Source organism: Sinohyriopsis cumingii, chromosome 5, assembly GCF_028554795.1.
Source record: "Sinohyriopsis cumingii isolate HCF-2022 chromosome 5, ASM2855479v2, whole genome shotgun sequence".
Taxonomy (NCBI): Eukaryota; Metazoa; Mollusca; class Bivalvia; order Unionida; family Unionidae; genus Sinohyriopsis; species Sinohyriopsis cumingii.
In genome coordinates, this window is record NC_142965.1 from 123,127,968 (window position 1) to 123,143,629 (window position 15,662).

Below are 15,662 nucleotides of genomic sequence, written 5' to 3' on the forward strand. Positions count from 1 at the left end.
TGCAGCCGTTACACTTAACTGAATGCCATATGGCATAGTACATTCTGATTTGTGGTTTAAAGGTTTCTTCTTTTCAGATCAGATTTGATGGAGTTACCACTCTTTTTCCATCAATTCTACATCTCCATGACAACTGATACTTGTAACCAGAAAAGCACAGAAACTGTTCAAGATGTGCTGATGCAGTTTGGTGTGCACATCATTTAATAGACTTGGATTTGCCTTTTTCTCGGCTTTGTCTTGTCAAATCAATTTTGAACAGAGTTGCTTCTCTGACATTTAACTTCATGTCTTCACATAGGATGTTGCTGTAGCAAGCATAGCTTGGCAACACTTACACATTCTTTGATACCATGTGGCAGGTTAATTGGCTCATGCTTGTAGATGAATGTTTTAAATGTTCATCTTTGCAGGTCCAAATTTGACATAGTTATTGCCCTTTTTCAATCAATCTTACATCTCCACTACAGCAGACCCTTGTAAGTTTGTAACCAGTATGACTTGAGAAGTATACAGAAGCATCCATGTGTATAATTGTCTTCTTGGGTTTTATTTTGAGAACTCCATGTTTGAAGAGAACTTATGATAGCCATTGACAGTTAACTTCATATCTTCACATCGAATGTTGCTAATAGCATGTATAGTTTTGTAACCCTTACACATAATGATTTGCATTTTGGTTAGTGAATTGTCTCACACATCCAGGTGTGCATTTTAAAAGTTGCATCATTTCAGGTTCAATTTTAATGGAGCTGTTGAGCATTTTCTGTCATATTACACCTCCAAATACAGTTGATCCTTTCTGACAAGCATAACTCAGGAACCACCATATATGCTTGAGTTTGTTTGACTCAAGCTGCCATATTTCTCACTTATAAAACAAGTCTAACTGCAAACTGCACAGACTCAGATCTGCCTTCACATAATGCACCAGCAGATATGGGTCTGTGCAGTTTGTTAAGAGTAATCAGTAGAAGTAACATAGACCAATTTGCAGGCACATTATGATATGATAGATCAGGATGTTTAGTTTTTGCAATTTGTCTCGACTTATAAGCAAGTATGTATGGTATTCAGCATGTTTCGATGCTGTTAGGTGTCAGATTTAGGTTTGCCTTTTATGGGATTTAATTGTCTTGTCAGCTTCGTTTTGGATAGATTTATGGCTTTGACAATTGACTTCATATTTTCATCAAGTTTCATGAAACCATCAGCAATCCTTATACATAATTGGATGACATTTGGCAGGTGAGTTGCTTATTAATTTAGACATTCCCTTCAGAGGTTTCATTTTTCTATAAACAAAATTGTGGAGTTATTGCCTATTTTCCTTTAATATCTTATTGCCACTACAGCAGAGTTTGATTTCCATAATTCCACACCATTGTTTAGGCAAGTTATGATCCCTGATTGTACGTCTTAAAATTCTAATTTCCAAAAAGCTCTTTTGTTTAAGGCAAAACAGAGGAAATTGTGGAGAGTGGGTACCATTGTGATGCACCCATCATTACTAGCTGTAGTTATTCTGTACTGTGGAGGCAGTATTGATTTGCTTCTTTCACACCACAAGTCTGTAATAAACATGTTCATTGCACAGTCCATGTAAGCACCATGGTACAAAAGCTATTGGACTTACAGCCATAAAATTGTCCCCACTTTAGCATCAACATTAGTACATGATTAGACTTTCAAGGCCATTACAGCACTTTTTAAAAATTTTATAAGCATTTGTTTGAACAATTTGAGTTAGAACATTTGTCTTGTTAGCACACTTAAGTAAAAACTATCTGAAGTAGACGAATAAAATTTGGTTGGCATATTTGCATGTTTGCATTTCTAAAATTAACAGTTGTCAAAATCCCACTAAGGTTGAAAATTATATTGTGAAATATTTTGATTTGTGCAGGCATTATCACAGGTTGACATTTTAATGATTCATGCAAGCCTTATTTCCAAGAAACATAGAAATTGCTGCTGTACAGTGTTGTTTTTGTAGACTGCCACTTACATTATTTGAAGAGTGATGATAGGAATGGAATGCTGAATTTGGTTGAAATAAGCAAATATGTTTCCATAATGAAATGAATATATGTTTAATCACACTAGTTTGAATGTAATCAGACATATTTGTTTCATTAAGGAAATTGTAGCCCAAGTTCAGTCAACTTACATACTCCTCAGGTAATATCACACTTCAATGACTGAAATGGTGAAGTTTTAAAATATAACCACTAGTTTGTGTCTGGAATTACTCCAAAAGGGAAAAGACATCAGAGCAAATATAATACCAAGAAAGCAATTATACTCAAAGCCATACAACAGCATCAATATCAACTACCAGCTATGTCAGTTATTCTTGACAATCTTGCCATCAGGGGGAATAGAGCTCCACAGTACTGATCATTATGATAATAGCCCCCCCACACACACACACACACATACCTGATATTTAGCTGTATATTGACTCACAACTCCTCCTTATCATTTCAATGAAGAAAAAAATCTGTGCTGAATGTGCTTTGGGGGATTCTCCATTTCAGTTGTATTTTCATGTGACAGAAATGCTGAAAGACTCTGCACTGTTTTACAACTTTTTAATTAACATCTGAGTAATTGGCTGCAAGTGAATATGGTTTTTCATTTTCATATTTTAATACCAGTTAATAAAAGGAATACATTATAACACTCATTCTTGCTCTACTTTTATTCTTGGCTACTTTTCTATGTCCATTGAGAGACCCTTTTAACTGTGACCAGATTGCAACCCCCTCCAGTTTTCAGCTTTATGAGGGAATTGGCCAAATTTACTAGATGCAGCCGTGTATTGGTAATTACATTTAGATGAACTGGTAACTTTTTCAGGTTGTTACATAATTTTTTATATTTATCACACATTGTTGAACTTTATTTTTAACAAATTCTTTCTAAGCAAAGTTTACGAAAACTCAAAGTAATCAAACAAAATTGGGTTGCATGTTTATATGCAAAAATAGATGACCTGATTAGATTTTCAGGCCTTGATAACACTTTTTCAAATGTTTCTGTTGTTTTTAATATACATGTACAGGGACTTTTAACAATACTGATATATAGGTCATAGTCATTGGTATCATTTGCTGTAAACAAGGAAGTTGACCTCATACATGTGCATAGCTTAACAAAAGTAATGTTGTAAATAATCAGAGCTATATATTCTGCAACCATAATACTGTTAAATTACTCTGCTACTTTCTCAAATTGAAATTTGAGCTAGCATTGAATATATGGTGCCAGAAGTGGGATATATAAGGTGACATTCACTATATATGGTGCCAGAAGTGAGATATATAAGGTGACAGTCATTCAGAGGTTGTATTCACTGTCCTATTACTGTACGTACCCGGTAGTTATTCTTCAGAGGTGATTACTAGGTATCATGTGATCATGGATGTAGTGTATTAATCGTGTGGTTTTGACAATTTTATTTCACCAGTCCATGGCTATCTCTAGCAAAGGTAGGATGTAAAGATTGTTTGAGAAGGTTAACACTAGGTAAGTTTTTCTTCTTTGGTGTTTTATGCCCCTTCTGCAATGAAAATGTGGCTTTGTAATAGGGTGATTTCTCATGCTAAAGGCAAAATGCTTGAATTGTACTATTTTAATGATAGACATGGTGGCCTTTTAAAATGTGATGCTTCTTTTGAGAGAGTTTGGTTTGGTGAAGTATATTTGTACTTGTTCTTCATTAATTGTTAAATCAATATAAAATCAGAGGTGAATGTGGGCTCCCTTCACAGTATGACAGATACTCTAGTTGGTACAAGGTCTTACATTGGCAGTAATGCTCCTTGTATTATGCCATGTACATTATATAAACATCAAATGCACTTGCTCACACTACTTTTATCGTGAAAGATCACATAAACAAATGATAAAATTACTAAAACTTGGGGTGGGGAAGCTGGTAGTAAATGTTTTCTGTTTACCTCACAAGCATTGGATTTAAATTTACAGATTCTTGAGCAGATTGTTACCATTTCATGTTCATACTATTTCATATTCATGCTTTTTCATGTTCATGTTGTTTCATGTGCATACCATTTCATGTTCATGCTGTTTCATGTACATACGGTTTCATGTCCATGCTGTTTCATGTTCATACCATTTCATATGCATACCATTTCATGTTCATGCTGTTTCATGTTCATACCATTTCATGTGCATACTGTTTTATGGTCATATTGTTTCATGTTCATACCATTTCATGTTCATACTATTTCATGTTCATGCTTTTTCATGTTCATACTGTTTCATGTGCATACCATTTCATGTTCATACATTTTCATGTGCACACCATTTCATGTTCATACTGTTTCATGTGCATACCATTTCATGTTCATACATTTTCATGTGCATACCATTTCATGTTCATGCTGTTTCATGTGCATACCATTTCATGTTCATACCAATTCATGTGCATACCATTTCATGTTCATACCATTTCATATTCATGCTTTTTGATGTTCATGCTGTTTCATGTTGATACAATTTCATGTTCATACATTTTCATGTGTATACCATTTCATGTTCATACATTTTCATGTGCATACCATTTCATGTTCATATCATTTCATGTTCATACTATTTAATGTTCATACCATTTCATGTTCATACTATTTCATGTTTATACATTGAAGGTAGATGCAGTGTACTTGCCTTAAAATGTTTAAAAAGTTTTTTAGCTTAGGCACTTATTTCAAGACCTTTCTAGACCAGTAATAGTAAACTAATATACTGACTGTTTGGGCCTCTTTCTTTAACTTATGTCCAACAATAACAGTAGTAGGACATATTGTGATGCATTTGTCCCTACATCAATCTGTCCGTTCATACGCAAGTTTAACATTCAGATCGGTTATGTGGTGGTATATGAAAGCTTGTTCAAAATATTAATTATAATTTAACAAATTTATTTCATAATTTTTCACTTATTAAAATTTAATTAACAAAATGTTGTCAGTCAAACAAATGTGCACAGAAAACTTAGATTATAAATATTTTATAGATTAATGATGTATGAGAAATTCAAGGTTAACAGAAATTAAACTATCGGAATAGGTGCCCCAAGTGGCCGAGTGGTCTAAAGCGCTCTCCGTTATGGATCACTTCCATCTCACCTCTGTCAGCACTGGTTTGAGTCTTGGATTCAGCCAATGTGGGTATGTGTGAAAGCTTGCCAGTAGCTTCTCATGGGTCGGTGGTTCTTTCCGGCGTTTTCCCAGGTTCTTCCTCCACCATTAATACTGGCCACCATGTATAGCCTATCGTGTGCTGAAAAATAGCGTTAAGCCCCACAACAACAACAACTATCAGACTATACAATTTGACCTTGATGCTGACACTTATGAAAACCATCATCATGCATATGACATGATGAACGGGTGTAATATTTCTTGTGGTTTAGTATTGAGAGGACACATCTCACCAGCACATAAACAATGTAAACATTAATTTTTGTTTAGAGCAATTTTTTATGTAAACTAAAAAATTTCACTTTTTTTTTAACCGTTCATGCTTGCTAATAAGTTGAGTCCAAATGCAAACTCCACAAACTCAGATATGCCATTGCATAATGTGCTGGCAGGTCAGTGTGCACTTTATTGGGAGTAATCAGTAGAACAGAGAACATATACCCTGATCTGCAGGCTCATTATACTATAGCAGATCAGGATAGTTGTTGTTTGTTGCTTGACTCTAATTATAAGTGAGTATATATGGTAAATCTTTTTGAAAATTATCTGAATTTCTAAAGCTATATGAATAGCAATGGACTGTTTTTTTTTTTCCAACACCTTTTCCTTGTGAGAAATGAGAGAAAAATTACACACACACACACACACACACACACACACACACACACACACATATATATATATATATATATATATACACACACACACACACACACACATATATACACACATGCACACGCACACACACACACGCATAAATATATATATATGGGTTTTATGCTGATATCTGCCTTGTAAAAGGAACCATGTTATAATGAAGGGCCCTGTAGTGAAGGAGTTGTATATTAGGAAACTGTGCAAGTCTAAGTTGCATCTCTATTCTGTTCATAGGTCTTCAAAACGTCCACGACTAAGAGAAATCCACACCAGGATGTCAGGGACATTCTTCCACAAGGGGATTTCTCGCATGCAATCTGAGGAGTTCTTGTTAAAAGCTGGTGATGATGGGAGCTTCCTGGTCAGGGACAGTGAGACACTTCCAGGGGCCTATGTACTCTGTCTGTTGTGAGTATATTCACAGACATATATTCTTGTATACTCGCTTATAAATCAAGTCAGATTGCAAATAACAAAAAAGACCCTGATCTGCCGTACCATAATGCACCAGTAGATCTGGATAAATGCTGTTTGTTCTACCGATGACTACTAACAAACAGACTCAGATCTGCTGGCACATTGTGCGGTGGCAGATCTGGGTCTGTACAATTTACAGTTGGACTGTTATAAGGGAGTTCTTAACTATGAATCTTCAGCATATTTAAGCATGTAGAGACTTTTTGAGTTATTTGTCTCCATTTATCTTACATGCAGTGTTCATTCCAGAAATGTATTTTTAAAAAGTGTTCCTAATGGCCCCTACTAGGTCAAGAAGTGGGGTCATTTAAAAGAAAGTGGGGTCACAAATACCATTACTTGCTGCTTATTAAATAGAGAAATTCTACCACATCTTCATTCACAGGCACTTGCATCATGGATTGAATAAATGTTTCAATAAATTTTTACTTTTAAAGCTTGGTACGTTATGATTTAGTCATTGTAATATCAGATTGCAGCATTTTTTTCTTACATTTTTCTGGTCTTTTGAACTAACCATGTCCTATATTTATGACACAGTTACTGTATTCTGACTCAGCAGTGACATTGTAGTATATAATGATGGATTATTGAATATTTATTGTAGAAATGACTCAATTTGACCCAAGTGTCTGATCATTATCATCCTCCCAGCTCAAGAGGCTTCCATACTGAGATTTGAATTTCTAATGCTGAAGAATAAAACCTGTCTTGAAAAGCCACTGCCATGGGAGACCACCCATCTTGAGAGACCAGATTCTCAATGCATAAGTTCATTGGTTATATGCTGATATGACCTGTAATAAGGGACCATCTGTCTTGGGAGACCAGAATGTTTTAGCAAAAGGGATGGTCATTGAAGACTTTCTACTATATAACATTGCCTTTCATGCTTAGCTAGTTGACATATTTTGTAGTAAAAGCGAAATGTTGATGAGTATTGTATATTTAGATCAGTTTGTGAATTAGTCAACTTGCAGTGATTTTATATCTACATCTCTTGTATTCTCTCCCTCTCTCTTTCTCTTGCTCTCTCTCTCTTAGACCTATTGGCTACAAATAAGTATTTTTCTTGAAATAAGATGGTCACAACCTTCAGAGTCAACACATATCACTTTTTGTTTAATTTTTTAAGTTGGTATACATGCATGTAATTGAGATTATTTCATGCACTATCAGTCATTGAACTTTTACAGTATTTTTAAGTTCTACCGGTCATAGATCAGAAGAGCTTAAGAGATGGTTTGTTAACCAATGGACTGTCTGTTAACACAAGTTTGTAATCACTACTCCAACTAAACTATTTGGAGGAGTGCCCTGAAATTTTACACACACTCATCACATGGTCTATTTGGTCCTAAATGAAAACAGTACCACACAGACATCCAATATAGCCACCACAGTGGCCATCTTGAAACTCTTGTCACTACTCCTGAATAGAGGATCATATTGCATAGGGCACTTAATAAGTTACGACTCCAAGTAACAGAAAGAAACCGACAAAGTTCAACATGAAATTTCATTTCATAGAATACAAAATGAAAATTCAAAAGACAGTATTGTGAATTAATTCCCAAATAATCCTAAATGTTATATTACAAGTCCAAACTTATAGAACATTCTGAATGAATTAAAATAATCTTGAATGTGCTGATGTAACAGCATTGGTCTTGATGTATTACAATGATATAATCCTAAATGTCTAAGGGAATTAACATTAATCCTAAAGTAGTTCTCACTAATCCAACTGAATGGATGTTCATATCAACAAAAGGTTTTCAATAAAAGGCTTCTTATGATGTCTAATTGGCCCTAAATGAAAATGGTACCAATCAGATGTCTAACTGGCCCTAAATGAAAGTGGGACCAATCTGATGTCTAATTGGCCCTAAATGAAAGTGGGACCATTCTAATGTCTAATTGGCCCTAAATGAAAGTGTGACCAGTCTTAGATGTATAATTGGCCCGAAATGAAAGTGAGACCAATCTAATGTCTAATATGCCCACCACTGTGGCAGTGTTGAAAATCTTTTTCTTGCTTCATCTCCTGAAGGGAAAGTCATAAGACATTTTATGATATCAAGTTTTTCCAGGAAAAAAAATTGCCCCAGTCTGATATCAGTAATGACCAACACAGTGACCATCTTGAAAAGTGTGTTATTGCTACTTCTTTTGAAACTTCTTGCGGTGTCTAGTTGGTCCTAAATAAATAAATTGTGCGAATCTGATGTCTAATATGGTCACCACAGCAACCATTTTGGAAACCTTCTTACGGTTATTCCTCCTGAAAGAAAAGTTATATTGCACTGAGTTTACACTGTTAAACATCTTAGGAATATGATGTCCTAGGTGGCAGTTACAGTGCAGATCTGATGACCATTGTGGTTGGGACAGCAGCCATCTTCAAAATCATGTTTTCGACACTGCATCTGGATGGATGGTCCTATCAACATCGGTGTTTCACAAAAAGACTTCTTATGACATCTAGGTGGTCCTGATGTACATAGTGCTAATGAGATTCTAATATGGTAACCAAAGTGGCCATCTTAAATATTTGCCGTTTACTTCCAGAATGAAAAGTAATATAGCCTTGGGGTTTTCACCAGATTTATTATTTTATGACTTGTCACTGTTAATAGCGAAGAATGGTTCTATTAATTCTTCATCCCAGACAGGATGCAGTGAAGCAGAGTAGTCAAAGGTAGCATATTTATCCGAAATCATATATATGCAACATTATATTAATGTATGTACATTTTGCTTTTAGTATTATGTCCTATGTTTTAGAGCATGGTCAAGTGTCTAATTCAGTTTGGAACTTAGATCCTAAGGGAGAGTCTCAAAATGAAGGCAGAATTTATATTTTAAATGTATATTGTCTGTGCTACAATACTTTAAATTATATTTATTTAGGGCAATAGATGATCATTGAAAGAAAAAGATTTCATCCAGAGTAAAACCTTGAAAAGTCCTGGAAGTTTTTTGGGGTTGTGGTGGAAGGGGGGAGGGGGAAATTGGTATAGGAAACTTGGGTTGTTTGCATTTCATTTCAGGAACTGTAGAGTCTTTCATGTTCCAATTACATTAGAACTTCTTAACAGACCAACTGTCTGAGAGACCAAATGTTCACTGGACATATTGATTATATAGCAGTATCAGCTGCCATAACAGATCACCTTTCTTAACCATATTATTTTAACAGAAAGGTTGGTCCTTTAAGACATGTTTTACTGTAACACATTTCTGGTTGTTTAACATATGCAGTTTGAAATCTTATAATCAAGGAACAGGTAGCAAGAATAACCAGGTCTTTGTATTTATTATCATGCGTCAGTCCATTTCTTTGTGGATCGCTTTAAAAAAAAGTTGTCAGTGGTATTTATCAGAATATTTGTTTAAAAACAAAACCTGTTTATCGGCGTGACTGTTTGCTGGTGTCAAGGAAGTTTAAAAATACCTATTACCAGATGGGAGATTATATACGTTTGAAATTTTGTCATTTTTAAGACAGATTTTTTTTTAATGTTAAACTTAGAACAAAGTAAGTGTTCTGCGTGAAGTAGAAGGTAAGGTTGGTGCTAGATACATACCGTATTGCCTCATTTATGACTCAAATCAAACTGCATAGAGCATAGACCCTGATTTGACTTCAGATAATGCACCTGCATTTCAGTGTATTATGTTGTTTATTCTACTAATTACTCCTAACAGACTACACAGACCCAGTACATTCAACAAATTTGTGCAGTTTGTGGTTGGACTCAACTTCTAAGTACAGTATATACAATATATCAAAAGGGTATTTGTCTTCTTTGTAATTTTTGGCAGACTCTCTAACACAGTACGTTGCCATAATCGGTTTCATTCCAGAAATCGCATGTTCAGCAATCACCCAAAGCCTGGTATTATAAATTTGTTATTAATCCCAGTACGTTTCAGCTGTTATTAAATACTTAATAAAACTTGAATATGTAAGGAATAACATTTTGTCCAGTTTAAAATCATACTCTGGAAGAATTTGAATGCCAGAAACACTTAAAAGCGTTTGAAAGAATTTAAATTTTAGAAGAATTGATATTTTCACACATTTCAGCATCCAGACAATTAAATAACACTGGACAACAAATTTTTACAAAAGTCATGTTACTGAAATAAAATTAGTCAATTCTTATCAATTTTTATGTGCTGAACACGAATATGACAGTCAAATTGCAAAATTGGCTCTAGTTTTTTTGTAATCTGCAAGAAATTAATGTTTACATAACGAAATGCATTCCAATAGTAAAAGGTCAACTGTAATAGCCTACCCATAAAAAATCAAGTCATTGACTACATCTTAGATTTCTTCGCCTGTCTCTTGTACAGCTGTTCGGGAGCATCTCTGAGGAGTGTCCAGCAGTAGTCAGCCAGCATTGTAGTGGACCATTTTCCCTGGTATCTTTGTTCCATTGTTGCGATATCTTGATGAAAACGTTCGCCGTGTTCATCACTAACAATACCACAGTTGCTAGGAAAGAAATCCAAATGGGAATGAAGGAAGTGAATCTTTAGAGACATATTGCAGCCAAGTTTCTTATACTTCATCAACATGTCTTCTACTAGTTCCTTATAGTTTTCTGCCCTAACATTTCCGAGGAAGTTTGTAGAAACTAGGCGAAAAGCATTCCATGCTTGTTTCGCGTCACCTTCCAGCAAGTTGTTGAACCGGTCATCTTTGAAAAGCTCTCGAATCTGAGGACCCACAAAAACTCCCTCTTTAATCTTTGCTTCGCTGAGTCGAGGGAATTTTTCATGCAGGTATCGGAATGCTGGCAAAGTCCGGTCAATGGCTTTCACGAAGTTCTTCATCAAACCTAGTTTGATGTGAAGGGGTGGTAGCAAGATTTTCTGAGCCTCAACCAGAGCTGGGTGTTGGATATTCTTCTCTCCAATGGCTACATTCTGCCTGTGAGTCCATTCCTTCCTCATGTAGTGCATTTCCCTTGCTCGGCTATCCCACTCGCATAAGAAACACATGTATTTTGTATATCCTTGCTGCAGTCCCATTAAAAGGGCAACTACCTTCAAATCACCACAGAGGTGCCAGCTGTACTTGTTATACTCAATGGAATTCAGTAGCTGCCTTAAGTTATCGTATGTCTCTTTCATGTGGACAGCATACGCTACTGGAATAGATGGAAGAATGTTTCCATTGTGCAAAAGCACAGCCTTGAGACTCAGTTTCGAAGAGTCCACAAATAGTCTCCATTCTTGTGGGTCATGAGTGATTTTTAAAGCATTCATGAGGCCCTCAATATCGGAACAGAATATCAGATTACTTTCCTTTCTGAAGAAAGGCTCCAATTGCTGGTGGCGCTTTCGATATGCAGTAATTGTGACATCTTCTTCTAGAAGATTCCATTGTTGGAGTCTTGATCCTAGCAATTCTGCCTTGTTCTTTGATAAGTCCAAATCACGAATCAGGTCATTTAGTTCTTCCTGTGTTATTCTGTGTGGGGTTGATGATGCACCACAGTGAAAATCTGGATCACTGCATGCTGATGGACCAGGAGAAGAACAGGTCGACTCACCTTTGTCTTCGTCAGATGAATCAAGAGAATATTCTGCTGGAGGTTCTGGAATAGGAAGTCCCTCACCATGTGGAACTGGTCTCAATGCAGATGGAATGTTTGGGTAGACTTTTCTCGACTTCTTTCACTTCGTTATTCCGCCGGAAAGAGGAGGAACCAAGCAGAAGTAACAGTCATTTAGGTGGTTGCTTGGCTCTCTCCACACCATTGGGACTGCAAACGGCATTGATGACCTTTTGCAATTCAACCACTGTGAAAGCTGCGTTGTACATGTAGCACAGCATATATGCAGAGCCCAAGGCTTGTCTTGGTCACCAACCTTGCATCCGAAGTAAAGATGATATGCCTTCTTCACTTGAGAATTGATACTTTTCTTCTGGTTGGCAAATGTCACTTCCCCACAAATATAGCAAAAATTGTCCGCGGTATTAACACACTTTCGAGGCATTACTGTTCTTTATTGTACGTAAATGGATAAAATAATAAGTTTTATGTAACAGTAGCTTGAACTGTCTCGCACAACGTCTAAAATATTTTAAATGCTGAACCTATCTGATTGGGCTTTATATAGTACACTGCTTACGTCAGCTTCAGCAGCCGCCTGGCATTAGTATAATAGGCCTACACATGTATAGTACACTGCTGACGTCAACTTACTTCAGCAGCCGCATGGCATTAGTATTGCATTGCATCAGAAAATGATGCAATCAACTGTGGATGATGTGAGCATGATGGTATTATGCAATGTTACATCATTATTCCGGATGTTGCTGCAGTCCTACTGGAGAAATTTACACAGTGAAACATAGAAAATGAGGTATATGAATATCTTCAAAACGAGAGCCAATACAAATTTTTCACGGTTATATTCGTGTTCGGCACACCAAAATACTACAGATTAGGGCCTTTTCAAGTCAGTAATGATTTCACTGTTGACCAGTGTAATCACTAAAAAAGTGTATAGGTTAGTCTGTCTTTGCTGAATATTTACCCATCATCATAATTCGGAGACCGTTTGAAAACATACCGTCTCATATTGTCCATAAAATAAAAGCTGAACGAGTATTTAAAAATATATAAAATGTGCACAAGTCGAAGATCAAAAGACAACTTATCAGTCCCCAAAGACGGTGTATGTTGGCGAGTTTTTCAGCACAATTCTTGCATAACAAGATCACAACTCTTTTCTGCAACAGAATTAAAAGCATGTGTTGCCAGTTTATGGCATGGCGTTAAGTCACCCAAGATTTCCCTAAATCTTGTATACTCTTTGTTGACTTGCTATTATGGACATTATGCAATGGCCTTTAACCTGTCAGTTGTCTGTCCATTAGCACAAATTTGTTATTGCTTCCTAAACCACTTGGTGGATGGCCACTAAGTTTTGCAAACACGTTGATCCCATGATCAGGTTTGGTCCTAAATTAAAATGGTGTTGATCACACATCCAATATGGCTGTCACAGTGGCCATATTAAAAAATCTTGCTATTGGATGGTTGTATAGACATGGGCTCTTCACTTTAAGACATTACCGGTCCGGTGATCTAAGGGGTTTGAGCGTCCGCCTAGGATGCGGGACGTTGCGAGTTCGAACCCCAGCCGAATCATGCTAAAGACTTGTAAAAATGGTAGTAGCAGCTGCCTCGCTTGGCGCTCGGTATTATGAGGTTAGTGTTAGGACTGGTCGGCCTGGTGTCAGATAATGTGACTAACGTGAGGATCGCTTAGCGCCCAACCAGAGATGCTTTTAACTTGGTTTTAGCTGCACTTGAGTCTCTCATCACATGTGCATAGTTCTTATTTATTGTGAGTATGCTCCAGAGGAACCCAGCGCATTACTGTAAGAAAGCTGGGTGGGACAGGATGATACATGTCTGCGGCATGATGCCCCAGTACTAGACATCAATATGAGCTGACATGCTGCAGACATCGTAGCGATATGGCTAAAACACAGGTGCTTGACGCGAGATTGAGGTTGAGAAGGAAAAAAAATTGAAGGGAAAAATATCATAGAGTGACAAAAATACCTTAGATTACCCCCATGACCCATTCTGATATAAGACCCTCTCTAACGTACTATATAAGGTTATACTTAACTAACATTCATACATCAGAGAACTGTTTCACAATGTAGACTATTTGTACCCAGGCAAAAATAGGTAATAACATGATCGCATCATGTTAGAAATCATTTGAATGTGTTAAAATAATGAGAGTATACATTAAACTATAACCCTTTGAACCAATCATATTTAACGATTGACGTGCGTGCCCCGTACTGTACATTTTTGAAAATGAGAGTCGTTTGTTTACGATGTGTGCAGTGAAGAAACAATGTCTGATTATTCCATGGAACAGGATTCCTAATGTGGAATCGAGTTAAAGGTAAGTAAAAACTTAATTTTGCATCTAACACTGTTCTGTAGTTAAAGAAGGGATGCATCGTAGAGTCGCAAACATGGTATATGTAGCTATCTTAACCGGTTGTCACGTGTGCCCGCAATTGTCCTGGCAGGCAAAATTCGCGAAAATAGCACGTTTCGGAGCCCTTAACTTCAGTTTGGTACACCTCAGAAAAGCCATTGATGGTTTGATGAATAGAAAAATATCTCAGGAGTAAAACAAACCACAGAATATGGTCGTGTACCTTTAAAGACGGAAATAGCAGAAGGAAATCAAGGGTCATGGGTGGAACGAAGTATTTGGAAAGTGCGTACCTTCTCTCTTATATTGTATGATATAGAGGGTCCTATGTCAGCGGGTCATGGGGGTAATCTAAGGCGTTTTTGTTACCCTGTATGATTTATTTTTCCTTTAGATGACTTTGAAAAAAAAAATTTCAACGTCAAGCTTGCGTCGAACATCTGTGAACTAAAACTGTTGAAGCTATGTTAAAATTCTAAATCGCACACAAACTTAAAGACATTTTATGAGGCTTAGCTGGTTTTAATTAAAAATGGTGCTGATCTGACATCCACTGTGGCAACTTTAGCAGTTGGCATTTTCTTCATTATTTAACCAGACAGAAATCACAACCGCGACATTTTACATCCAGTCTTTCCCGGAGTTCATAGAGCACCAATACACTTAACAATCATAAAGCCCATTATGAAGTCTAGATTCCCACTTGGTTTTGTGTAGTGAAGCCTGGTAAACATCCACTCAATGTAGCTGAACTGCATCATGAGATGTTTAGCCATTGTACATAATTTTATATCACTCCTTGCACTAAACAAATTGTCTGGGGAAACCCCTATGCCGTAAACTCGGCTTTATGAGGTGTTTATTTCATAACTTTACCTGTAAAAGTTGAGGATAACAAATCAAATAAAATAATGTATGGTGCTAGGCCCACACGAATACTGGATGCCCAATAAATCTGGTGAAGCCTGGTAAATATTCACTCGTTATAGTACAACAACTACATAAGGGATTGTATTGCAGCCGTACTTGGTTTTATGGCACTAGTTGCACTAAACAAAAGATTGGGGAAACCCCAATGCCGGCATAGCAGGTGTCAGTAAATTTACCGGTAATTTAAACTTCATTGTAGCGACATTGCCTAAGGTATATATCGGTGGCCTAGCCTGGGATAAATACAGGTGATTTTCTGTAACAGGGAAAAAATGAAAAGATGAAAGGTTTTAAATATTTGGAATATCCTTGAATCTCATTACAGTGCGTATATATCTGTTTATGGACTACATGCACAAAAGTGGAGATTTT

At 36.5% G+C, this 15,662-nt stretch overlaps 1 protein-coding gene across 7 annotated transcripts in view; it reads left to right on the top strand.

Moving 5' to 3' along the window:
* Positions 1 to 15,662, top strand: part of LOC149800113 (phosphatidylinositol 3,4,5-trisphosphate 5-phosphatase 2A-like) — a 268,016-nt gene that overhangs the window by 121,992 nt on the left and 130,362 nt on the right. For 6 of the 7 annotated variants that reach the window (XM_089959703.1, XM_089959704.1, XM_089959705.1 and 3 more), the window contains one exon: positions 6,123 to 6,296. In XM_089959703.1, the coding sequence (XP_089815829.1) occupies positions 6,163 to 6,296 (134 nt within the window). In that variant the 5' untranslated portion in view covers positions 6,123 to 6,162. Of the gene's footprint in view, positions 1 to 3,186; positions 3,532 to 6,122; positions 6,297 to 15,662 lie in introns of those variants that run through there. The other variant, XM_089959706.1, reaches the window with a different exon arrangement.